At 48.0% G+C, this 26,942-nt stretch overlaps 1 protein-coding gene across 1 annotated transcript in view; it reads right to left on the reverse strand.

Annotated features, from left to right (window-relative positions):
• Nucleotides 1–3,773: 3,773 nt before the first annotated feature.
• The window catches only part of LOC119940909 (prolyl endopeptidase), a 52,842-nt gene continuing 29,673 nt past the window's right edge, over nucleotides 3,774–26,942 (reverse strand). Inside the window, exons 11-15 of the mRNA XM_038761301.1 lie at nucleotides 15,783–15,919; nucleotides 13,275–13,369; nucleotides 12,023–12,154; nucleotides 9,433–9,589; nucleotides 3,774–4,477 (exon numbers count right to left, since the gene is read on the reverse strand). Coding sequence (XP_038617229.1) covers nucleotides 4,183–4,477; nucleotides 9,433–9,589; nucleotides 12,023–12,154; nucleotides 13,275–13,369; nucleotides 15,783–15,919 — 816 coding nt within the window. The 3' untranslated portion in view covers nucleotides 3,774–4,182. The remainder of the gene's footprint in view (nucleotides 4,478–9,432; nucleotides 9,590–12,022; nucleotides 12,155–13,274; nucleotides 13,370–15,782; nucleotides 15,920–26,942) is intronic.

Genomic DNA, 26,942 nt, shown 5'->3' on the forward strand with positions numbered 1-26,942 from the left:
AGCAACAAACCACTCATAACCCCTGTGATTTGATGGAAATGAGAGCTTTCTCCTAACGCAGGGCCAGGATTTGTTTGTGATGTGAAATATCCTGAATAACGAGAGTCACCGCAGTTCATGAACAGAACAGGAATACTCTCTCTTCCCTCCTCCCTCTCTCCTTCTCATTCTGTCAATTTTCCCTTTCTTCTCTCTCTCTCTCTCTCAATGCACACTCTCTGACCTTTTGATGAGTGCACATTCTGAAGATCCTGCAGAGATTTAAAAGTGCACACAAGGAGACATAGTTAATGGTTGTTAGTTCCTCTGCTTCCTTTGAGATTGGCAGCGGCGGTGCCAAGAGTCAGTGGTTAGTGTCGTCTCAGCCCTTGTGAGGACTAGTATCCCAGCATCCAGAACTAACTGGACAAGTCCTAAATGAATACATCTAATTAAAAACATATTTAAACAGAATATCAATGATCTAACCACGGTTTACTAGAAATCTCCAATTAGACAAATCAAAGCTGGCTTGGATAATCCAATAAAACTCACCCAAGACTCGGCTAACAAAACTGAATGAGAGCGCCAAACCCTATTTGACTCAGGTACGCAAACTGGCTTTCTACTGACTGGCAATATCTCATCCCAAAGGTGGCCAGTGGTCCACTGGCTGTCCTCCTGCCACTGCCTACTAATGGATGGACTATTGGAAGCACTGACCTTTCAGGAGTCCACGGCCCTAGAGTCAAGGCATAGGATCATAAGAGTAATGTGCTGGGCCTCTGGACACCACCGGGGTGTCTAAGATGGGAACTCCGTTTATTAAATCCAAAGGACAATCCCCACAGGATTGTGGAGACGCAGAGGGGATTAGAGGTAATGATCTGTGCATAATGCGATAGCTTGGGTAATAAGGAAAGGAGCTCCAATGTACTCGCAGCACATAAAACAAAATCAGTAAGCCATGGGAATGTAATAAAACTTTGCATTACGATGATGATTTTGTGAAACCTTCATGGTAGCAAAAAAACCACCCAAGAGAAAGTATTCAAAGTAGAAAGGGAAGAGGAAAAAAACTGGCGCTTGAGCATAAGCCATAAAGAGCTATCTCCCTCTCTTGGGCTAAGGATATGACATCATGGAACATCTCTTAGAAAAACAGGTTCAACCTTGGCTTATCTGCAAGCAGATGACCCGTTTTGTGGGTTTTCTGCAGCCGATTTTTAAAGTCTCCCCAGCTTTTTGAGTATCTCTTTTCTTTGCTCTCTCACACCGAGGTGCCCACCACAGACAAAACTGGCCGTCTCCCAGGCCCATTTCTCAGCGTCTCAACCTCCTCCCTGTTTTCTCTTCTCAGACTTTTTTTGCATTAGACGCACCACTTCTTCCACCCAAGCACGGATGATCCAGAGATGACCAGTGCTAATTAGGGAAAAAAGGGTCCTATGTTCTTTTTTACTGAGTAGGTGAAGAACCTCCCTTCCATCAAAGAGTATTGGGCATAATCAGCTCCACAGCGCTTTCATACATATCCGTAATTTATTTATATTAATGTCTGTCTCCCCCCTCTAGACTATATGCTCCTTATGGGCAGAGAATGTTTCTATTGTATTGCTATATTGTACTCTTGCAAGTGCTTAGTACAGTGCTCTGCATACAGTAAATGCTCAATTAGTACAATTGACAGTTGTGTGCAGAACACTGTAGTGAGTGCTTGAGAGAGTAGTTAGTAGACATGATCCCTGCACTCAAGGAACTTACAATCGACTGTGTGCAGAGCACTGTACCAAGTCACTTGACTTCTCTAAACCTCAATTTGCCCTTCTGTAAAATGGGAGATAAAATACACATTCTCCCTACCTAAAATTGTGAATCCCAGGTGGGACAGGGACTGTGTCCCATTTCATTCATTCATTCAACCGTACTGATTGAGCACTTACTGTATGCAGAACACTGTACTGAGCACCTGGGAGAATACAATACAATAAACAGTCACATTCCCTGACCACAACGAGCTTACAGTCTAGAGGTGGTGAGAGACAGACATCAATATAAATAAATAAAATCACAGATATGCATAATAGAGCTGTGGGACTGGGAGGGTGGAAGAACAAAGGGAGCAAGTCAGGGCAATGCAGAAGGGAGTGGGAGATGAGGAAAAGGGAGCTTAGTCTGGGAAGGCCTCTTGGAGGAAATGTGCCTTCAATAAGGCTTTGAAGTGGGGGAGAGTAATTGACAGATTTGAGGGGAGAGGGCAATCCAGGCCAGAGGCAGGACGTAAAGCGTTAGCACTAGAGTAGCGAAGTGTGCAGATTGGGTTGTAGAAGGAGAGAAGTGGGAAGAGATAGGAGGGGGCAAGGTGGTGGAGTGCTTTAAAGCCAATGGTGAGGAGTTTTGGTTTGATGCAGGGGTGCATGGGCAACCACTGGAGTTTTTTGAGGAGTGGGGTAATATGTTCTGAACGCTTTTGTAGAGAAATGATCCATTTTTTTTTAAACTTGTGACTACTTCTGTACTTGACACATAGTAAGCACTTAATATTATTATTATTGTTATTATTGTCCCTGTTGTTGTTAATTTCTATCCTCTGTGGACTCCCAGGCCGGCAGCAGAATAAGGCTGGACTGAATTCAGCAGACTGAGGGCTAGACCCATGTCTGACATCAAGCTCACTGCCTTCTCGGAACAGAGGCAGGTCATGACGCTTGCTCCTCCCTCTGTCGCTGGAGCCGGGACAATAAAAGGGCAAGCTCTTTTAGAGATGGGCGCGATGGGAATTCAGGAAAACGTCACCTGAAGGACAGGGTGGGCTGTAGACATGCACTCTCTCTGGTCTATGATGCCATTTCTAAATATAGTACCCAGTTCAAAATAGCTGTGGCCTTTCCTGAGCTCATGTAACAGTACAAACTTCCCTCTCCACTGTGTCACACCAGCTTGGCTGTCCCGATGCGGCTGTTAATGGAGGTTTGACCTCAGAGTCCCCGCTGCACTCCCCCAAGTTGAATTTTTCTTTTTTTTTCCTTCCAGGCCATCTCTGTGCCATTTCCTTTTGGCCTAGGTTAAATCACTCAATCAATCAATGAGCCTCCTCTTTCACATCCCTGTTGGGTTCCAGCCGGGGGTGTCTGTTACCTCTTCCCCATCCATCAGGTCCATAATCCCTCACCAAAGGGCCTATCACCAGCCAGCCCATCCCGCCAGCATTCACCCAGCAGTGCCCGCTCACCTGCTTTCCCTGCTAGGGGGCTTGACCACTTCCCGAGGTGGGAAAGGGGCACTGGAAATTGGGGGGTCACTTGAGGGGCCTGCTTTCTCTCGTGACCCACGGTCAACACATGCACCATATTTCCAAGCGTGAGTGGGACTGGGATGCAAGCCTAGAGCAGGGAAGGAGGAAGGGCGACTTTATAAAGAAAGAGGTGCCATTCTCCGCTGGTGGTAAGGTCACGAGTGAAGAAACGAACAACAGCATTGGATAGAGCAGGTGGGGGTGTGGGCAGAGGAGTGGCACCAGGTGATTGGCCCAGTCAGAGTGGGCAGGAGTTGGGGAAGCTGATGTTGGTGCACTCACATCTGTGCTGGTCCTCCCCATCCGCAGATGGCCTGCCTGCCCTTGTCTTAGCTTGGGAAGGACTTCCCAACAGTGCTGACTCAGAGTGGGGCACCCACACCCCCTCCGCCTTGCAGCACGAGGTTCAGATTCTGACCGGGAACAGGCAGCTGCCGTGAAGCAGAATCGTGTCCCACTTTGATGCTTCTGAAGAAAAGAATCAGGAGTGAGGCCTCCCTTCCTTAAATAACATTTATTATATTTGTAGAGAAATTACGAATGTTTGCTACAACAGCCTTGCACCGATTAGAGGGGAGCTGAGAGCAGCTCTGGGAGCGATGGACGCTCAAACGTTTCAGAGGAATATCACCCCACCCAGGCCCTGGGGACCCCTGGCAGCACGAGCCACCTAACGTGCGGCTCCCCGGCCAACATGCTATTTTAAAACCCTGCCCAAACACGGCTCAAACAGAACTCCACCAAGGAGATGCCACGATGGCCCTGGCTGAACCAAAATGACAAACGGCGGCTTGCAAGGGGAGGAACCGAGTCCTTCCACATACGATGCCGGGTGGCATCTCCGCTTCAGCTTTATTAAAACCCTCGAGTTCCCCGGGACCCTGCGGCATGTGACCACCCCTTCCCCCTCATGCGATCCACTCGAGATTGAGGCACCGGGCAACGAAAGCAAACATGTCAGAGACCTCCTCGATGACTTTGGCAGTGGGCTTCCCTGCACCGTGGCCGGCCTTCGTGTCAATGTGGATGAGCAGGGGGTTGGTCTGCTTCTGACTACGGCCCACGGTGTGCTGCAGCGTGGCGATGAACTTCAGGGAGTGGAGGGGGACTACACGGTCGTCGTGGTCGGCGGTCAGCAGGAGCATGGACGGGTACTGGATCCCGTCTCCTTCCGGGAGCCTGACGTTGTGGAGCGGAGAATACCTGCAGAGGACATCAACAGACACGTTTACAGGGTCACTGCTCTGCCGGGAGACCTGGGGCAACAGGGTCCTTTCCAGCCTCCCTAGCCAGCCAGAATTCCCGTCCCTCCCCCTTGCTCGGGTCAGTGCCCTGCATGCAATGGGGCCTTGCTCACTCCACAATATCGGTCAACTGATCTGCTTGGACTCTAGGATCGCGCAGTTTTCTCAATGGGGATTTGGGATCTAGGTAGCCCACTCCGTATCTCTCCCAAGTCCCCGCACTTAGGTTTAAAGGCTGACTGAACAATCACTGTTCCAAGACATTTCCCTAAGATGGACGTGAAAAACCCACCACACTCGGCACAAAACAGCTGGCTCTGTCCCTTAGCATGCTGGTGCACATTATTGAAAACCACAGAATTCAGTTAATTATGGAGATGCCTTATGAAAATTTCACAAATCCACTCAATCAAGCGCCTTACCCCTGTCTGGGGTAAATCTGCATAACTCTGGTCTGAAGGAAATGGTGGGGGGAGCAAAACAGAGTAGGATGGAGAAAAGGTACTGAATCCTCATTTTACAGATGAAGAAACTGAGGAACAGAGAAATTAAGTACTTTGCTCAAGGTCACACAAAGGGAAAGTGGTGGGGCCAGGATTAAAACCAAGGTACTTTTGAGTCGCAGGCCTGTGCTCTTTCCACTAGTGGAAGCATGGGTGGAGGCCGAGGTGTAAGGCACAGAGCTGACCGCAGACTGAGCAGGGAGGGTCAGTACCACCTCCTGTTAGGCTCAAATGGGCTAGACCTGATTGGGAAAGGCATCTCATGTTTCTACACATGAGGCTTTCTCTTCTCAGAAACTCACAGAAAAACCAAACTTTCTTTACACCCATTTTGAACATGTTTGTGGTAAGTAATCAGTATCCATACGTATTTACAATTGAAAGGTGCTTTTAGAATGGCTCTCCTTTTTGGAACACTGGTCTATTTCAGCTGAAAACAGACCCAAACAAGATGGTGGCCCAGGTTGCAGGGAGCCGTAAGAGGCAGGGTGTCCTAGTGGACAGAGAGTGGGACTGGGAGTCAGGAGACCTGGGTTCTAGTCCCGGCTCTGTCACTGGCCTGTTGGGCAAGTCACAAACTCTGGGTGCTTCAGTTACCTCATCTGTAAAATGGGGAAAAATGCCCGTTCTTCTCCTTTTAGAGCACGAGCCTCATGGTGGGATAAGGGCTGGATCTGTTTTGATTATCCTTCATGGATCCCAGCGCTTTTAAGCACCGTCACCATCATCCTCATCCCCTGGTTGACTGGTATGACTGTCTATTGTAAACCACTGGACGAACTCTAACTGGCCACAGGAAGCTAATCTGCGGGACATCTTCCCCTAGAGTTTAGACATTCAAGCACACAATGGCAACCTTCGATTAAAGCCAAAATACACAGAAGTACTGGGACCGAAATGCCCAAAGAGGAGGCTTTGTTTCTCCTCCAAGCTGCATTAACCTCCAGGTTAAGGAATCATTTTAGCCTAATCAGCACTGACTGTTTCTGGGGTCGAGGGCCAAAGCGGCTCACCCGTGCGTGACCCCGACCACTGGACCCCCCGCAGAGGAGGGGGTTGGAAACTGAATCCGTAGCCCTGGCCTCCCATAGTTAATTTTCTCGAGTCCCTGCACTGTAATCAGCAGGGAAATCCCACTCTTTTCTCTATCTCGAAGGCACAGTACAAGAGTTATCAGAAGGCAAATTGCTAAGGACTGATGGCTTTCTGAGAATTTGAACTCTGCCCTAGTTTACATTTAATTTTCTGATGTGGATTCTCTATGCGTCTCTGTGAGGAGGAAAGATGCGGAGGGAGAACGGGAGTGGGGAAATGGATCGGGACTAATCAACGAGCAATCTTAGTAAAAGAGGCAGCTATTTTTAATTAACTGTCATTATGGACCATCTCAATAGTCACCTTTAATTTACTTAACATCTTCTGGGGAAAAGTCTGTGAAATCGGCACAATTTTCCAGTGAGATGGAATGGTGTGGTAGGAAGGGTCTCTTCTCTCTGGGACCCCCCCGAGGTGTTACCCACCGCAGCACAACTTGCAGACCGTGCGCACGCTCTCTCCAGGACCCTGGGGGCTGCGTCCTCACGGAACCCCGGGACAAAAAAGGGTCCTGCTGGGGCATTGGCTATGTCGGTCACCACACGCATGCGCTGACCGTTTCTCCCGACCCTGCTGTATCCTGGTAGGTTCAATCAATCTATCAGCATGATTTATTGAGTGCTTCCTGTGTGCAGAGTGCTATACTAAGCATCTGGAAGACTGCATCACGAAAGAGTTGGTAGACGTAACAATAATAATTGTGGGATTTGGTACGTGCTTACTATGTGCCAGGCACTGTACTAAGCACTGGGGTGATTACAAGCAAATCGGGTTGGATACAGTCCCTGTCTCACGTGGGGCTCACAGTCTCAATCCCCATTTTATAGATGAGGTAACTGAGGCACAGAAGTGAAGTGACTTGCCCAAAGCCACAAAGCAGGCAAGTGGTAGAGCTGGGATTAGAACCCATGTCCTTCTGTCTCCCAGGCCCGTGCTCTATCCACTATGCCACGCTGCTTCTCTAGATGTGATCCTTGCCCTCAGAGGTCATGGGTTCAAATTCCGGCTCCGCCACTTGTCAGCTGTGTGACTTTGGGCAAGTCACTTAACTTCTCTGTGCCTCAGTTCCCTCATCTGTAAAATGGGGATGAAGACTGTGAGCCCCAGGTGGGACATCCTGATCACCTTGTATCCCCCCCAGCGCTTAGAACAGTGCTTTGCAAATAGTAAGTGCTTAATAAATGCCATTGTTATTATTATTATTATTATTATTACATTCTAGTGTGGGCTTACAATATCAGAAGAGCCAAGATGTGTGGTGGAAATACAGGGAAGGGATAGGGAGTTTGAAAAAGGGAAGTGCACTTAGCTCCTCCAGCCCTGGGCCAGCTGCAAGCACAGTCATGGCTCCTCCCCTGCCCGGCCCACTGCCCACCGTTCCATGTTTTCCGAGGGGCGGCAGCTGCCTGATGCCGTCAACGGTACTCCAGACAACCCAAGGCCTTTGCCCCCAGCCTCGGGCAAAACCTTGAGGCTGGCCAGAAAGGAATCGAAACTGGGAAGTCCCTCAGGTAACTGACCTCGAAACTGTCATTATGTCAAGCAATCCACAGTCAAGCATTGCCAAGGAAGTGCCATCAAACAAATCAAAGATGGAAGTTCACTTGGCAAAATCTATCGCTGAAAAAACTCATACTTAGGGCTAGAAGCTAGGTCAGTGATCAGCTTGGATGACTTTTGATTCTTGGTGTGGCAGGGAACTGACAGTGGACGAGTGGTTGTGTCAAAGCTTCTTAATTAGCTGCTTGACTGTTGATGGTTCGTAACAAATTTTTAGTTGTTTCGACTGCGTTGATAAGGATGGGCTCATTAAATACACAAATCTCACCAGAAGAACAGTGTGAAACCCTCTAATGATTTTGTGGAAGATGGAGTCTCCAGCTGTAACTGAGGGATAAGGCTCAGACCAATGACTACTCACCCAAATGTTCAGTAGCATGCTCTGCACATGGTAAGCGCTCAATAAATTCCATTGATGGACTGGGGACCAAAATCCTGTGTGGGATAATCGATTCTGGGGCCAGAGGATTGAGAACACCCTCGTCTCTGCCCACAGTGTTCGCACTAGGGCACAGAGTGCAACAAGTGAATAGATGGGCAGGAGTGCAGCACAGGGCACAATGCCCACCAAGATTTTTTATGTGCAGGACCTAAAGACAGCCAAAGTGATCACAGCGCAGTGCCGATGCCTGCCATAGTGCCATGTCCTCGCAGGGGGTTTGCCGTGGTAACCACTGTGGTGTTTGCCACCTCGGTCAGGCAGTCATCTTTCAGGCTTCCCCTTAGCGGAACACCTCAAGTAGTTCTTTGGTCAGAAACTCCCTCCATCAGAGGCACCATGCCAGAAGACACTCTTCTATTTCTTCTTCTTTTTTTTCCCATTAATGGCATTTGTTAAGCACTTACTATGTGCCAGGCACTGTACTAAGTGCTGGGGTAGATACAAGGTAATCAGGATAAACACAGTCTATGTCGCACAAGGGGATAACAGCCTTAATCCTCGTCTTACAGATGAGGTGACAGGCCCAGAAAAGTGAAGTGACTTTTCCAAGATCACACAGCAGACAAGTGGTGTAGTCTGGACTAGAACCCAGGGCTTTCTGACTCCAAGGCCCACACTGTATCCACTATACGCGTCACGGTTCACAGAACAAACAACGAGCACTGACAATGGGCACATTTGACCATCATCACAAAATCATCAGCACTCTCAATTCGACATGCTAGTCCATCAACCCTGTTCTCAACTAGAACCCAAACCCGAGCTTCTGACACTATTAGGGATCAGAATTTGTCAATGCCTGAATGGCTGCACTCCAAGTTTGGACAGTGTTGGGAAGATAAGCTTGTAAGTGCCTGGTAATCAGTGGTTTTGCTTTTCCCTTGATTTATTTTTAAGCACCAATGCTGACTCTCAAGCAGCTGCAGTGGCCTGATAGAGTACCAGGGTCCTCCCTTGTGCAGGTGGAAATCCCCAAGCCCCAGAGAGCCCCAGGGTGTCAGGGTCTTTACAACAGCACAACCCTGCAGCTTAGTCCAGAGGCATTCGGTATTCATGGGGCCCCCAACTCTGAATGATGTTTAAACGGCCCCCACAGCCAGCATTTGACACAATGGCCAGTGGGTGCTCAACTACTGCAATGAATGAATCATCAACTGGTTCACCTATGAGGGGAAGAGACATTGACTGCACACAGAGGCTGATGAGTGTGGCTCTAGCGCCATTCCAGGTAGGGAAAATTCAAGCACAAACCAAGAGTTCATTGTCCCAGGCTGGGCCGGGCCGGTGAGGTCAGAAGACCCCAAAATCACTCACTTGCTGAGCCATTCGAAGTGTTCTTTGCTGTCGGAGCATCCGTAGTCCGTGGTCCAGGCATGGCCGATAGTGTATTTATGGAACTTGAGCATGTCCAGGACACCCACCTGGGCGATGGCACAGCCAAAGAGGTCGGGGCGCTGATTCGCACATGCGGCTGGAAAGAAGAGCGGGAAGTGAGCGGAATAAATTTGATGGCTCAAACACATTAATCAATGGCATTCACCGAGTGCCTGCGGATCTGGAGCGCTTGTGAGAGCAGAGTGTGGCCTTGTAGAGGGAGCACGGGGTTGGGAGTAAGGAGACCTGGGTTAGAGCCCCAGGTCTGAGAAGCAGAGTGGCCTAGTGGAAAGAACATGGGCCAGGGAGTTAGAGGATCTGGGGTCTAATCCCGGCCCTGCCACTTGTCTGCAATGTGACCTTGGGCAAGACACTCAATTTCTCTGTGCCCCAATATCCCCATCTGCAAAATGGGGATTCAATACCTACTCTCCATCCTATTTTAACTGCAAACCCCCATGTGGGACCTGACGATCTTGTATCTACCCCAGCGCTTAGTACAATGTTCAAAACATAGGAAGTGGTTAACAAATACCACAATTATTATATATTGTCGCTATTATTCTGCCACTAGCCTGATGTGTGACCTTGGGCAATTCACTTCATCCCTCTGGGTCTGTTCTCCTCATCTGCAAATACGTTGTGAGCCTTGAGTGGGGCAGGGATGGGGTCCAATCTCACAACCATGTGTCATCCCAGTGCTTAGAACATAGTCAGCACTTAACAAATGCCACAGTTCCTTTAGTGGAGTCGATAGGCATGATCATTGCCCTCAAAGAGTCTCTCACATAGCAGATTATAGCCTACCCCAAAAATCCAAACCTCAAACCAAAGCCAATGACCGCCAAACTCCTAAAGAACCGAGGTGAGTGAAGATTGCCAATTTTAGAGTCCCCCCCCACCCGCAACTTCTATTCCAGAGAACTTTATTCTTTATTTGTGCTACTCAGTGCCTTTCCTATAAAGGTCTTGAAGGAAATGAGGCTGAAGCTTCAGTTATTTCTGAGGTCCCCAATTCATTGTTAAGAAGGCACAGTTCTGTCTGGCACAATACAAAGTCAGCCTTTGTCGAAACCTGGAGCTCCACAGTCACTTGCAGATGCTGCATCTTACGAAATCAGGCACCGGGAGCCGGAAAATGGCTCTCTCAGAGGATCAGAAGGAGGACATGGTAATATGGGGAAGCCTCAAAACCAACTAGAAGAAATCATCTGGCCACAGTCGGTGGAACACAGATTGCCTCAATCAATAATGCTAACTGTGGAATTTGTTAAGTGCTTACTAGGTGCCCAGCACTGTGTTAAGTACTTGGGTAGATGCAGTACAATCAAATCAATGATATTGTTACACTAGGGAGATGTGGGGGTCAAAAATATTGACAGGGCTAAAACAGATCTGAGCAATTCAAGGATGACAGGTCTGAACTGGGTTAGCAGAGGGAAAGGCCAGTGGGCTAGAAGCCTCAAGGAAACTACATCCAGAACAAGTTATCCTAAGAAGACAGGGACATTTTCAAGCACCAATCAATAGTATTTATTGAGTGTCTATTGTATGCAGAGCACTGAACTATGCACCTGCAAAGTTCAATAATAATGATGGCGGTATTTGTTACGTGCTGTTTGCACATACTGTACTAAGCTGTTGGGTGGACAGAAGCAAATCAAGTTAGACACAGCCCCTGTCCCATGTGGGGCTCACAGTTTCAATCCCCATTTCACAGAAGAGGTAATTGAGGCACAAAGAAGTGAAGTGACTTGCCCAAGGTCACACAGCAGACAAGTGGTGGAGCTGAGACTAGAACCCATGACTCTGCGACCTGTGCTCTATCCACTATACCACTTCTGCTTCAATGAAGGCAGAGGATAATGGGCCTGCTCTCAAGAAGCTTACAGTAAGCCTGGTCAGGCCTGTCCCAGTATGGCCCTTGATTCAGACAGCATTTATGGTTTTATCAAGGTTCTGAAGCACTTTAGGATTGGAGACCCTACAAAGAATATTTCATGGAATTAATTTTAACACCCCAGCTGAGTACTCTTTTAATTCCTGCAGCAGATGAATGAAGCCAGTGTCAGGGATGGGGGAAACCTTTCCAGGTCAGAGGAAGGTATCCCAGAATATACCACTATATAAAATAGCCATCTTCAGAATGACCACAATAAAACTCCTTGGGAGGCAGTGTAGTCGAGTGGAAAGAGCACAAGCCTGGGAGAGAGACCAGGATTCAAGTCCCGGCACCACCAATTGCCTGTTGTGTGACCTTGGAGAAGTTTTTCATGCCTAAGTTTCCTCTTCTGTAAAACGGGGATAATATGCCAGTTTTCCCTTCCCCTTAAACTGTGAGCGCTTTGAGGGACAGGGGCTGATAATCTTGAATCTACTTCAATGCTTGGCATAGAGCAGGCACTTTATAAATCCTATCATCATCATCAGTTCCCTCAGAGTATGGGAACTTCCTAAACTTCAAACTGAAGATCCTCCAAAAGTCCCACAGATGACCAGCCTGGAAGAGCAAGGAGAAGGTGGGTCTTACCCACTAAGAGGCCTCCATTGGAACCACCATTAATGGTCAAGGTCTTTGGGGAAGTGTAACCTTCCTTTATGAGGTATTCAGCCGCACACTGGAAGTCATCAAAGCAGTTCTGCTTATTGGCCAAGATTCCACCTGCAAAATAAGGAAGGCAAAATGGGTTGGTTCAATCCATACCGAGAGCAGTCTGAAGAGTGGTGCCGTAGAGCTCTTCAGCTAAAGAGTCATGGGAGGAAAAGGCAAATTGGATCTTGTCCACTCCAGAACAAAAACAGGATGGTGAGGGAGAAGGAGCCCGGGTCTGGGAATCAGAGGACCTGGGTTTTAAACCTGGTTCTGCATGGTTCTAATCCTGCTGTGTGACCTCTGATGAGTTGCTTAATTTCTCTACGTCCCCCTTTACCCATCTGCAAGTGAAGACACTAATATTTGCCTTTCCTTACCTCACAGTCATGCTGTGAGGACTAACAGGGTGACACGCCATGTGAAACATTTTGGGGAATAAAAGAGCTAAAATAATAAAGAGGACTCTGCCGCTCAGGACAGATGGACATTTGGTCACTTCTGAATGTTGGCTGGCAGTTTCAGTACAAGACACAAAATGGACCAGAGCTCAATGCAGGGAGAAAATGAGAGCAGGTAGGCCCTGCACAGCCAGGAGGTGGAGGATCCACTGCTCTATATCTCCCAGTGCACAGTTCTCTCCAAAGAGCAGATGTCTGGAACAGTCGCCAGCCGGTGGAACAAAGGCAGATCCGTGTCCGCCTGGAGACTGACCGCTTATGCAGACATTAAATTAAAGACGAAGCGGTGGAACTGGAGAAGTTCTTCATATCCAGATCGATGCAATTAAGGATTTAATGAAGAAACCTGGGCCAAGTCCAGTTGCTGATGATGAATCAGTTTTCAGGAGTAATGTCATTATGTGAGCATGTGTATGTCTTAGAGGAGACCGTTCTCTCTTAAATTTGACAGGGTGTGTGTGTGTGTGCGTGCGTGGGCACATTTAAAAGACCAGTCCTTTTCAACTCAATTGTGAGCTGACTTCCTGTGGGACACAGTAGGACGGATACTGGATGGTCAGAAATTCTCGATGCCTGCACAGGGGAATTCTGATGGCCCATCAGCATTATTATAGAAGAGCCCGTTTCAGCTCCATCAGGATGGGGATTGGGGTAGGAGGGCAGATAGGAAAGAGCAAGAGAAACACTTTTCATGGCACCAACATGTTGTTTCCGAAGGGTGGATCCCTTACCTTTGTGCCAAGTCTCTCCATATTCGCCACCTCCACGGATGTTAGCCACAGCCAGGACACCTCCCAGATGTCTGACAAAGATCAGCCTGGATACACTGGAAAACAGAACGAGCCCCTCGTTGATTTACCAGCAGCCTCTGTGTGGTCTCCTCCCCGCTTCCCCCACTCACCCCAACACTGCATGTTCTGGGGGGATGGGCTACCCAGTCCAGTTCACGGCTCAGTCCTACCTGTTTCTGGGGAAGAGCCCTCACCAATTATCTTTTAAGGGAGCCTGTAGCCTATCATTTTCCTGTATTTATACAGACTCCATTAGCTCAAACACTGTTTTCTATAAGTCCCTGGGGTGGAAAATGGAGGAACACTAGCAAGAGTAGGCTGCTTCACTTTGGAACATGCTGCAACAAAGGCTTTTTGGAAATCCCTTTATCCCTACAGATGGCACTGCTAATTTTTGAAAAAGTCATCAACACAGTTTATCCAGTATTTTCTGAAGCCCAGAGCTGTGGAAGTTGGTCTGCAAAGTGAAAGTCCAGCCTGAGACTGCCCGCACGGAACTTTTTTTCGAGATCAGACACGACTCAAGCCGACTCTGAGCAGAACCCTGTGGCTCTGTCAGAAGCAGAAGACAAGACTGTCTTTCTAAATGGCACCTAAATGAACACATTGTTTTTCCTGAGGTGTTTTCCTCCCCCACCAGAGCTGATGGGTGAGGTTCCTGAATTGGCCCATTCAAGTGGTTTTCCTATGCTTGTCCATGTGCCCGCTAGCTAAGCGAGTGAGATGCCCCCCATCCACATTCTCCCAAATAGTCAAATGGAAGATGGGCCACAACTCCCAGCCCCCACATTGAACCCATTAGGTCCCGGGCCCACCGCCAGCCCGACATTCCGTGTAGGTCTGATCCACCTGTTTTGTGGCTTCTGTGGATCCTCTACTTCCCGCTTCCCACAGAGGCCTCTCCTGGGCAGTCTTGGGTTTGAGGCCAACTATGTCTGAAAACCCCACTCACGTCATTCCAAGCTTCTCCAGGCCCCAGGCCATCCCTAATTCCCACATGAAGTAGAGTCTTTTCACATACTCTTGGCTTGCAAAAAGATCCTTCCATAAACAAGCAGAAAGCTGCATCTACAGAGTAGCCCTCAGTGCTTCATGCCTAGACTTGTGCTTGCCATCAATTCGTTTCTCGTACTCAGTGGAAAGCATAAACTGCCCGATTCTTGAAAGCCTTCAATTAGGAATCTTTATGGGAACTAGAAGTAGAATAAGTTCCTTCCATGTGGGCCACAGATCTCCTAATGTGGGGGGGAAAAGGAGGGGTGAGGTGTGCGTATGTATGTATACACATACACAAACCTGTACCTGTACATCCTTTCATAACTGCAATGTACATTTCGGATTTCATTTTACATTACTGAGATTTAAAGGAAGGTGCGTTATCTCTGAAGGCAAATAGCTAGCTCCCCATAAAAGTGAATTCATGTCCCCCACACTTCATTAAATACAGTAAATTTCATTACAACTTCGAATGTTCTCCAAAAGATAAGAGGCAGACCTGGAGGGCCCCCAGAGGACCCTCTTCCATTCAATAGCCTCCTACTCCCGCTCAGAGCAGCTGAAGGGGCACAATTTCAATTTTTTAAAAAGTAATAAAATCAAGTGAAGTGGGAGGCAGCAGGGAAGATACCGTTCGATATTCTGGCAGTCTATCACTACCATTCCCTGACATCTTTAAAGACCGTTTGCTTCAGCTTAGGAAAACTAAATAGATAAGATGGCAGAGATCACTACCAATCAATCAAGAGTATTTACAGATGGCCCAAAGAATTCCACAATGTAAGGGCCCACGCCAGAAAAGAAAAAAGGGTGACTGGTCTGTCCTGAGCTGTGTCATCTCTCTCCTAGCTCAACATTCACAGGCTCTGTTTGCCCATTTCCTCTTCCTCCCTGTCCTTTAGCCCAAGACGCTGCTGCCCCATCCAGACTGCCAGAACTCTCTAAGACCCCAGGAATGCTCCTCAAGCCAACATGGGCAGTGCTCTGGCAGACTCGTGAGGAATTCACTGTCCATATTTGATTTTTTTTCCTGCTTTCTGCACGTCGGTCCCCAGCCACCTAGGTTGTGGATCGGGGGACTGCGGCTGAATTTGCCCATTTTGTGCTCACCCCAGCCCTTTGCACAGTGCTCCATACATCACACTGCTCCAAAAAGACCATAAGTAATTAACCGGATGGGGAAGGCAAGATGATAAAGAGCTTTCCAATCAAAAGCAAGGGTTGACAGTATGCCCGGAGAGCAGCAATTATCTAAGAGAGTCTTTTCATTCCCAGCTGCTGTTTCCTCCACCTGCATAAACCTGCCATACCCCAGGGGCCCCTGAACGCTTGCAGGTAATCGGCTGCCTCAGCCGGCAATGGAGTCTACCACCCCGCTGTGATGGCGGGGGAGAGGACGACAGCAGGGCTATACCAAGTCCCCCTAGATGGTGCAGAGCGTGCCATCCTTACCTGTAGCTCGGTGTAATGGAAATGTTGAATCCACCATAGCCATAGAGGAACGCAGGGTGCGATCCATCCAACTTGAGTCCCTTCTTATGCACGAGGAACATTGGGATCTTGGTGCCATCTTTGCTCGGGTAGAAAACCTGGGAAGGCAGAGAAAGGCTCTCACTCAGCGGGGAAACCACTTCCAGCTCTGCTGGGATCCCGTTCCAAAGATAAGAGTCGGAAGGTGGTGGGAGTGTTTGCCCTCAGGGACTACTGCCATTTGCCATGGCTAGGGATGACGGCCCCAATGGCTTTGGAATGCTCGATTTCCTTCTCGAGAAGGCAGCTGACTAGATAGTTGGGAATGGGCACTTCTCCCCACCACCCCCACACCCCCCAAACAACTACCTCTGGGCACTAACCCTTTCCTGCACTTCCCCATGCAATGTCCCTTCCCTGCTCCCAGCTTCCCACACACCATCCAGTGCACTTCCCGATCTCCACAGTTCCCAATCAATCGATCCATCAAGAATGCTTACTGGGCTAAGCCCTTGGGAGAGTACAATAGAGACATGATCACTGCCCTCAGGACCTTACACTCGAGCAGAAAAAATTCATTAAACTAAGGAAACTGAGAAGTAATAAGGTATAAGGATATTTATTTATATTGATGCTATTGATGCCTGTTTACTTGTTTTGATGTCTGTCTCCCCTTTTCTAGACTGTAAGCCCACTGTGGGCAGGGATTGTCTCTGAATTGTATTTTCCAGGCACTTAGTACAGTGCTCTGCACACCGTAAGTGCTCAATAAATATGACTGAATGAATGTATACAAAAGTGCAACTGGGAGAGGGGGTATGAGTGCTAAGTACAGTACTCTGCACACAGTAAGTGCTCAATAAATATGATTGAATGAATGAATGACCAAATGCTAAGATGGGGAAGCAGCATGGTCTCGTAGAAAGAGCACAGGACTGGGATTCAGAGGATCTGGATTCTAATGCCACTCTGCCTCTTGCTTGCAGTGTGACGCTGGGTTAGTCCCTTAACTTCTCTGGCCCTCAGTTTCCTTGTCCATAAAATGGGAATTCAATGCCTATTCTCCCTCATACTTAGACTGAGAGACCCTTGCAGGATAGGGACTATGTCCAACCTGAGTATCCTGTACTTAACCCAGCATTTATCACAGTGCTCTGCAAATAAGAAGTGCTCGACAAATGACACAATTATCATTATGACGCAGAAAGGTCAAAGTGGCCAGAATTCAGGGTGAGGGTGGGGGTTCTGAGAGAGAGGAAATGCATTTCCTTAGTCGGGGTGGCCAATGCACAGTGACCAAATTGAAAGTCCTAGTGGAAACTGAGTGTTTCCCCACTAGTTAAGGCACAAAGGTATGAAGTGGACTTTATTTGGTTTTCATGCTGTTCTACAATTCATGCTCTGGGCCTTGAAACTGAATGGCCAAGCCTAGAGGAGCGTGACAACAGCAAAGTCAATGTTGGGGCTGATGAAGAGACAGCATCCTAGGAACCAAACTAATATGGTTTAGCACGCTAATACAGGGCACTGGGGTTGGTGGGAGACACAATGCAGACAGAGAGAAACAAGTGAGATATCATGGGGGAATGGTTCAAAATGCAGTATCTGCATCTCAGAAAAAGAAAAACCAGAGACAGGGATTGAGAGCATTAAATAATAATTGCTATTATAGCCTCAAGGAAGCAAACCACAAGCAGTCTCCTCTGTCTGTACTCTAAGCGAACCAGGTCTGAGAAAGAGACAACAGAACGCTAAGGGTACATTTGAAAGCACAACAGTGAATGCTGCTTCTGATTCAGTGTTGAGTGAGTGTGAGGGAGGCTTGGGCTTCTGGGAGCCATTGGAAACTTCCTGGAACTGGAGCAATGATGAAAAAAATCGGTATGGCACCAGAAAATGGCTTTATTGTCTGTACCAGTGGTTTTGGTCGGGGGCAGTGGGTGATGACAGAGGAGAGAGTCTTGGGCAGGGCGTAGAGGGAGTCTGGTGGATTTACCCAGCTGCCTGATAAGGAGAGAGTTCAGGGAAGTACAGGCTGGGAAGCACTCTAGGGACAGCAATAAGCAGCCTGTGGCAGGGAGAGGCTTGGGAAATGAGAGGCAGAGAAGGAAGTGAGGTGAGCACTAGCACATAAATGGCTCTAGTAGCTCACTGGACCCTGGGAGGAGGCTAGAGCTGACCCAGAGCGGTTCACACTGCACCTACTCAGACACAGGGCATTTGATGAGATGAGGAACTCAGAGGAGCTGATTCCCGGAGACAGGGTAAGCCCCTATCAGTTCAGTTGATAATGCCAGAGTGTGCCCTAGAATTATTGAGGATGTGGTTTGAGGGGGTGAGGGGAGGCAGGGGTGAGGGAGAGAGGGAGGGAGAGGGAGAGGGAGAGAGAGAAGCAGCACATTTATCTGATGAGCCTGGTCACAGATCCAAGTCAATACGCTTGCAACACTGTGAGATTCATCATACAAATGAACAAATACCCCATTCCCCCAGTGGCAATCTCTCTCACCAAAGGTCAGCCTGAGCCTCTCCTTTACCTCGGAGAAGTTGTGTGGGTTCCACACCCAATAACATCCCCAGGCAGGAAAACCTTTCATCCAGGCAGTCAGGACCTAAAATATCTTTGTGGGATGCAATTCAGTGACGATCAAGCAGATACTGCCGTTTGGAGAGTTGTGGGCGTCTACCATGATATTCCCAACACTCCCCGCCACCCCTCCTGGCCCCAGCCCTGAATGCTCTCTGCTGCTATCGCAGCATTTAAAGGGAGGCCTTGCTGTCAACGCCTCTCAGCAACTCTCCTGCCTGCAACTCAGACACCAACTGGGAAGCGCAAAACTCGGCCCAATTGCTATTTTAGCCGGGCAGCTGCATCTTCCCCAGTTTGCCCGTTTTGTTGGGACGCAGAGTCAGCGGCCTTCTAAAGCCAGGCCAAGTAGACATATTTCTAGGTACCTGAGGGTGCCACAGGAAATGTCGACATCCCCAGCAACTGAGGCGTGAGAGGTTGTCGTCACCCTGAGCAAGGATCCCAAACTGGAATGCCAATCCCCGCAAGACAGTCTACTGTGAACATGGTTCAATGAGATTCTGGCTCAACATGGAGCTAAAGGGAACCCTTCACAGATGAAAAGGCTACAGTGGATCCAAAATCACAGCACTCCAAATCGCCAAACATCTCACTCTCTTTGTATGTTTCAAATGAACATTCCAACAATCAATGGTATTTACTGAGTGCTCTACTGTGTGTAGGGCACTCTACTACATGTTTGGAAGAGTACAGCTGAGTAAATCGAAACACATTCCTGCCTTCAAGGAGATTACAATAAGCCAGTTAGACTGAAAGCTCCTGGAGGGCAGGGATCAGGTGCTTTGCTTCTGCTGTACTCTCCCAAGAGCTCGGGATAGTACTTCTTGCATAGGAGGCATGCAATAAATGACAAGGAGAATGATTTACATTTTCAGACTGAGGCAATTGTCATGGAAAAATGGTGGTCCATGCATTTTTCAATTCATCAGTAATATTCATCAGTGCCTGCCTTATGCAGACCACTGCATTCAGGGCTTACTGTATGCAGAGCACTGCACTAACTGCTTGGGAGAACCGGCTCTCCAGGAGCTTGTAATCTAGCAGGGGAGACAGACACTACAGTAAATTATAGACAGAAAGAAGGGACAGGGATGTGTATATATGAGTTAGTGCTTGAGTAAGTGGACCTGTACAACTACAGGGAGTTGTGAGAGTTGGGGAAATATTAGATGGGGAGATGAGTGATTAATCATGGAAGACCTCCTGGAGGAAATGTGATTTTAGCAGGGTTCCAAGTCTCTGGTTGAGGCTTATTTGCGCCACAGGTTTCAGTCAGTTCTGCTGGTTCACCCATCCAGGGTTTCTAAGGGCTTCTTTATATTTCTGTAGCTGCAGTAGTCTGTTCATTATTCGTAGCGCAGATGCCAGGGAGGTAGCCAGATGCATTTTGGGAATTACGTGGAAATATATAAACAAGTATTAGAGAACAAAGAGACCAATGTCCCATGATTCCATATCTTCTCCACCCAAGTGACAGAAAGTTGTAAAAGGGAATTTACTTTGTTAGTACTGACCATGACTGAACCCCGTGAATCACGCAGCAGACACTGGTACCAGACATGGCTAGTAAAAGGGGAAAAGCAGTTTCTGAGGGGAAGCAGAGGAGGCATTAAAGCATTAGTCAATAGCATATCACTTAATGGGACTTTACAGAGCTACGGAAAATTGTGCTAACGGGAAATATGTCACTTCTCTCCACTCTAGTTCTTTCTTCATTCTGCTGCACGGATCATTTTCCTAAAAAAAAATTCGGTTTACGTGTCCCCACTCCTCGAGAACCATCCGCCTACACATCAGGCCGGAGCTCCTTGCCAGCGGCTTTAAAGCACTCAATCAGCTCTCCCCCTCTTATCTTACCTCTCTGATTTCCTACTACAACCCAGCTCACACCCTTTGCTCCTCCAATGCCAACCTACTCATTCTACCTTGAGCTAGTCTATCTCACCACCGACCCCTTATCCACGTCCTCCCTCTGGCCTGGAGCTCTCTCTCTCTCTCTCTCTTCATATATAACAGACCACCAACTCTCTCCCCACCTTTACAGCCTTATTAAAATCACATCTCCTCCAAAAAGCCTGCCCTTAAGTCTTCCCTTCCCAAACTCCCTCTCCCCTCTTTCTGCATCACCTCTGCTCTTGGGTCTGTATCCTTTAAGTAGTTGATATTCACCCCACCCCTCAGCCCCATTACACTTTATGTACATATCCAAAATTTATCTTAATACCAATCTCTCCCTCTACACTGTAAGCTTCCAGTGGCTAGGAACTCTGTCTACCAACTCTGCTGTACTTTCCCAAGCCCCTACTATAGTGCTCTGAACACAGTACATGCTCAATAAATATGACTGATTTATTGATACTTATCAGGTGACTTAGTACAATGCACTGGCCCCACTGGGTGCTCAGGACATACCACTGTGAATGTTACAACTATCAGAACCCATTCCAGATATTCAGGAGAGAGGGACCCTCCCTTCACTTTATCTGGAGCAGCTGGGGAGGGTGAATGGGGTGGTGGTAGGTGACCTTCTTTAAAGTCCTATGGGATTGCAGTTCCTCTAAACTCATCTACTCACAGAGGTGGACAAAGTGACAGCATGGTGACAAACAGGTTGGGAACCTGAGGCCACTTTCCCAAGGGAATTTCCAGAGGAAAAGTATTTTGGAAAATAGAATCTGTACCACCACAAAGATCCACTGCTACCTGGCACCACTCTTAGTCCCCCAAAGTATCTGTAGTAGCAGTACAGTATTTACTGAGCACCTGAGTGAATCACACTGTACTAAATCAATCAGTTCATCCATCCATTAATCAATCAATCATATTTACTGAGCATTTACTGAGTGCAGAGCACTGCACTAAGTCCTTGGTCCAATACAAAGAGTCAATAGACATGATCCCTGCTCACAAGGAGCTTAGAATCTAAAGGGGGAGACAGACATAAGCGCTATGGGTCCAAAGATGAGATGAATACCAATAAAGGCTAAGGAAGGTACAACAGAATCATGGGATTTGATCCCTGCCCTTTAGCATTAAAAAGTGTTTGGCAACCTGTTCCCTTTGATATTTCTTTAAAAGCAATGAGGATGGCACACTCCCTTTCACTGGTCGGAGGAGAAATCAAACACCACGTTAAGGTGGCATTGCTTTCGTGGATCTAAAAGAGAGCCTTCCATGCTGGCTATCTCTTCTGAAACAACAATCACCTGCGATGGAAAACCGGGACATGAAATCCATTTATTTAAGATATGAGATAGGTGAAGCTACCTAAGTGTCTTTCCACAGATAGCCTTCAACAACAGATCCAACCTTGGTCTGACTGGAGATTCCTGACCATTCACCACAGGGAATGCTGCAAGTTGAGAGATTAAGGTAAACTGTGACGGGGAAGCTCTAAGAAGAAAAGAATGTCTGGTGATAGCAGCTCCGGGGTAAATTTAGCCCCTGACAGGTTTGGCGGTCCGTGTTCATAAAAGGTGCTGCCGCTCCTTGCATTATCGGAGCAGACAGAGCCACACTGATGCTGACAACACCAGTCACAGATCAGTGAACCCCAGAGCGCCAGCGACATTCTGGAGCCCCGGGGGCCCAAGGGCCTCCTGGGTCTGAGCAAACAAACCCTCCGAAGAATGGGCCCACAGTAGGAGAGTGTTCAGGCAGCCTGCCTGCACCCCCACCCCACTATCGATTTCTGCAGGGAGCCAGTCCTGCAACCCATATGGCGAGCTGTTGAGCTCTCTTGGCTGTGGCCAGCGTGTGGGTCCAGGTGGCTAGTTCTCTGGATACATACACAGAGAGAGAGAGAGAGAGAGAGAGAGAGAGAGAGAGAGAGAGAAAACCCATAACTGGTCTGAAAATAAGAATGCCAAATTCCAGTCTGAACAACACTTTTGCTTACTCTTAAAATATCTCGCTGGAGAGTTATAGCGAAACACTAGTTTTTAAGGACATGGCACCCGGACAAATTCAGAGTGGTCAAATTTTAAAATATGAATTATTTATAATTCTCAAGCATCAGCATATTAGCTATTTCCCAGTGTCTTGGGAAAACCTGCCTGAGCTCAGCACTTAACAAGCAGCCCAACCTGATGTGCACGGCTGTGTACTTGCCATATCCTAAGCATGTGCATGATTGTAGGCTTGTCAAGTCCTGAACACAGGCACGGCTGTATTTGGATAGCTCTGGATCTTGAAAATGCTTTCTAGTGACAATAATCCCTCATTCCTTCACCTTTCCTGAGGAGGCAGGGAGTGGGGGATGTCTAGAGAGTTCATGGGCCAGAAGAGAGCAGGAAAATCTAATTTAAGATATGTAGTCTTTTGGCTATTGTAGTAAGTATGACTATAAATGTGGCATACTTTTTTTTTTTGGCAAAGAAGGTAGGAAACAGATTTAGTGTACTGACCTGACCACTGGTTGGGAGCACACACCCAGCTGGGTGAACAGCCAGCCCTCCCAAACTGTGCTCGGGAAAATGTACTTAGAGAGGGATTAGAGAAAAACCTATATCTTAAAAATTCTACCAAGGTTCAGGTCAAGAAGAAAAAAATGGAAAGAGAGGCTAAGCTAATTTGAGTAGTATTTTCTGGTCTTTCTGGGCCAGGGCAGGGAAGGGAATGGACAGGGGAGGGGAGGAGGAGGAGAATGTGGTAGGGGAGACAGTGGGTTTGGGGGGAGGGATGGACAGAAGAGGGACAGGAAGGGAAGAACTTCAGTGGACACAAGCCAGGACCAGAACCCACTCTCATATGAGCACAGCCAGGTGAGGAGTGAAAGTTCAGCACCCACCACCCAGGAGAGAGGCACTCTCTAAATCCAATTCCTACCACCGCTTCCACAAACCCAGAATGACAGGAAACCTGTAATGTGCTGCCTGAGCGAGCAACCAGGCACTTATGACTGATATGGAATCCAGGAAAAATCGGGGCAGAAAGCAGCAGAGGCGAGTGGAGGGGAGGTCTTCCCCTGTGCTTAGCTCCTGAGGGGATACTGTTGTCCCCCGAGAGATAAACAGGGGATGGGGATTGCCTGCAGGGCAAGGAGGCAGAGAGATCTAGTGGAAAGACCACGGAATTGCCAATCAGGAGACCTGTGTTCCATACCCAGCTCTGTGTGACAAGGGCAAGTCACCCACTCGGCCTCAGTTTCCTCATCTGTAAAAGAGGATAAGATACCTGCTCAGGTGGCCTTTGGCACACCACAGACACCCAATTCAGTGCCCTGCTCTACACGACGGTACAGCACTTCGCTCAGCACAATTCAGGTGCTCCTTACAGTACTCTGGGCAGAAACCCCAGGTGCTTGGTACAGTGCTATGCTCTGCAGATGTTCAATTCAGTGCTCTGCACAGCATACCACGGACAGCCGGTTCAGTGCTCAGAACACCACAGAAACTAAGTATAGTACTCTGCACATGGCAGACACTCAGTGCGGTCTCTCACACACCACAGACGCTTGGTACAGTGCTCTATTTTGAACACTGCAGGCATTCAGTACACATTGGGATGGCTGCTGACAGGTACCTACTAATAAAAGCATTTTCCCCTCACCAAGAAAAAAGGAGGGAGTTGGAACATGTCTTGTTCAACAAAATAGGATCAAAATTTAGTAGACAAACGAGCAAAACGTCACCTGCAAGACAATCTCCACGCGAAGCAATTATAAATCCTTCCCAATTCATTTCCCTCGAGGATGCATTCGTTTTAGGTCATAAATTCTGGATGGCCCAGGTGCAAAAGAAATGAAGCAATCAGTGACTTATTAATCTTCTAAAAACACCGTCTGATGGATATTTTTAAAGGTGGGAAGAGTTGGAGCAGTTCCCCACAGAAACCCAGGCTTACACACCTGCTTTAATACCCACCCACTACCAGAATCTTTTTCCTCTCAGGCTTGTTCCATCTGATTCACCTCTGAACCAATGGTTTTGGTGTCCTAGGAGGACCCCACCCCAATCTCTCCCAGCCCTCCTCAGCACAAGATGAAGACAGCCGCCTAAACCAAAGCTGCTGTGTGGAATGCAGATATCTGAGTCACCTCCCTCCCCACCCCCAACTCCCGCCCAACACCCACAGCTGGGAATGGCAATTACAGCACAGAAAAACTCCCCAGATCTAGGCCATCCAGTTTTGAAAGACCACATCTCATACCTGAAACACTAGGACTAAACATTACTCACCACTAATGATCACCTCACCCCCAACTCCCCCGCTAGACAGACTGCCCCCAAGGACTCAAACTTGGACTTGGAATGTCGGCCAGGAAGCCCTTTGTAAATAATGGCAAATGGCCTCAGATGTGCTTGTGAAGAAGCCTTAAGCACCCGGTGTGCTTCTCCAGCTTCCCACCACGAGGGACACAGCTGGGGCCAGGGAGGATGCACACTGGGGAGCGAGGAAAAAGAAAGCAAACCTTGAGGAGGCACAGCAGAAGGCTCAGGAGTCCCGTCGGGAAGGAGGCATAAAAATTCCCTCTGATTTAGGCTGCTGCCCAGCAGGGTAAGCTAATACGACTCATCCTCTTCATAAAATACCAGAGACATCGTTCCTTTCTAACTTTTCTGAATGCACTCCTCTCTGTAATGGCAATTAGCGACCCCCCAGGGCCTGGACTGAGACAATTCCCTAAACATTCTTTAGGAAAAGAGATGCCAGAAAAGAAAAATGCTACGCTGGCAAGCTGACTGTAATAGCGACATCTGATGGGAAAATCAGGCACAGAATGGTATTATACTGAAAGTGTCATTTGGCACAGAGTCGGCATCTGTATCAAGTACTATGCTCCTTGTGGACAGGGAACGGGCCTCATGCTTATGTTGTAGACGGTGAGCTCCTTGACAGCAGGGATTGTTTCTACCAACTTTACTGCACTGATCTCTTAGGAACATTTAGCACAGCGTTCTGCCCAAAATAAGTGCTCAATAAACACCACTGATCGATTAGTTGATTCCCGACCACTTAGTACAATGCACAGCACAATGGGCACTCAACTAGCTCTACTACTACAATCTGCAAGCAACCCATTTAGAAAGAGAGGTGCCAGGGGGTGAGAGAAACATCACCAATCCCGCTGGCAGGTTCTCAACATCTGCAAGTCTCCAAAATCGGGTGGAAAATATAGACCTTGAAAGCAACGGCAAGAAGACAGAAACTGGCACTGGACTGATCCTTTGGTGGCACTCTTACAGCCTTACCAGTCTTTGGTCTAACTCGGCTCAGGGCTCATGAAAACTCAAAACCTGCTACAGCTACCATCCGATGCCAATGTGACTCAGAAACGGCACTAGTGCCAGTTCAAAAGGCAAACGACAATTTATGCTACAGCTTGTGCTGTTGCCGGTCTGAGAACAAGCGATCAAAACTAATGACATTAAAATGGCTAAGCAATGTGCCTTCCCAAGAATGCAAAATCAGAGATGGAAATAAATTTTTTTTTGGATATTCAGCTCCTAGATTTTCACGAACGAGGATGAACCCTAAAAGGGGTGGTGCAGAGACATTCTCTGTCTGGAAACCTGGCTAGCTTTTCCTCTACCACATTTCCTGGATCTACCCTTCCTCTCCCCATCCTTGTGGTCACCAACTTGACTGGCTCAAGTCTTTGTCACCTCCCAGCTGGATTACTGCATCCTACTTGTCCTTACTGGCCTCCTAGCCTCCAACCTCTTCCCTCATCAATCTCTCCTACTCTCTGCAACCAGGCCCCAGTTTGCCTTCTCTGCTCTTCCCAATCAATCCCAAGCTACCCTGGTGCGTCTTACTCACTATTCCCAATGCCAATCCAGGCATCCCTCATGCCGTTCCCTCTGCTGGAGCTTCCTCCCCAATAAATGGCCAGCCCTGATCCCTTCTTAATTTCAAGGCCTCCTAAAAACCTACTTTTGAAGGCTCCGCCAAAGAGCACCCACACCCCCATCCACTCCCTAATCAGGTCTTCCTTCCAGCCAGTCTCATTAGCAATACAGCCTAATGGAAAGAGCCCAAGCTTGGGAGTCAGAAGACCTGAGCTCTAATCCCGGCTCTGTCATTTGTCTGCTGTGAGACCTTGGACAAGTCGCTTAACTTCTCTGTGTCTCAGTTCCCTCATCTTCTCCAGCCTAATTAGAAGGTGAGCCACATGTGGGACCTGACTATCATGTATCTACCCCAGCGCTTAGTTTAATGCTTGGCACATAGTAAGTGCTTAACAAATACCACAACTATTAGCACTGATTTGTGCTTATTAACCACTCAGTGGCATTTTACTGAGCACTTACTGCATTCAGAGCACTGAACTGAGCACTAGGGAATGGACAATAGAGCCAGTAGAAATGATTCCTAACCTCAAGGAGGTTACAGTCATATTGTTATTCTATTCATTCATGCCTTACTTTGATTTCTAACAGGGACATCTGAGTTTATACACTTATTCTTATTGTATGTATTCAATTTATGCCTCTTTCACCAGGGGTGGTAAGCACCTCGAGGGTTAGCGACTTTTATTCTACACTCAGCTCTGCCACGAAGCAGTGTAGCTTAGTGGACAGAGCACGGACTTGGGAATCAGGAAGGCT

The sequence above is a fragment of the Tachyglossus aculeatus genome, chromosome 19 (genome assembly GCF_015852505.1).
Source record: "Tachyglossus aculeatus isolate mTacAcu1 chromosome 19, mTacAcu1.pri, whole genome shotgun sequence".
NCBI lineage: Eukaryota > Metazoa > Chordata > Mammalia > Monotremata > Tachyglossidae > Tachyglossus > Tachyglossus aculeatus.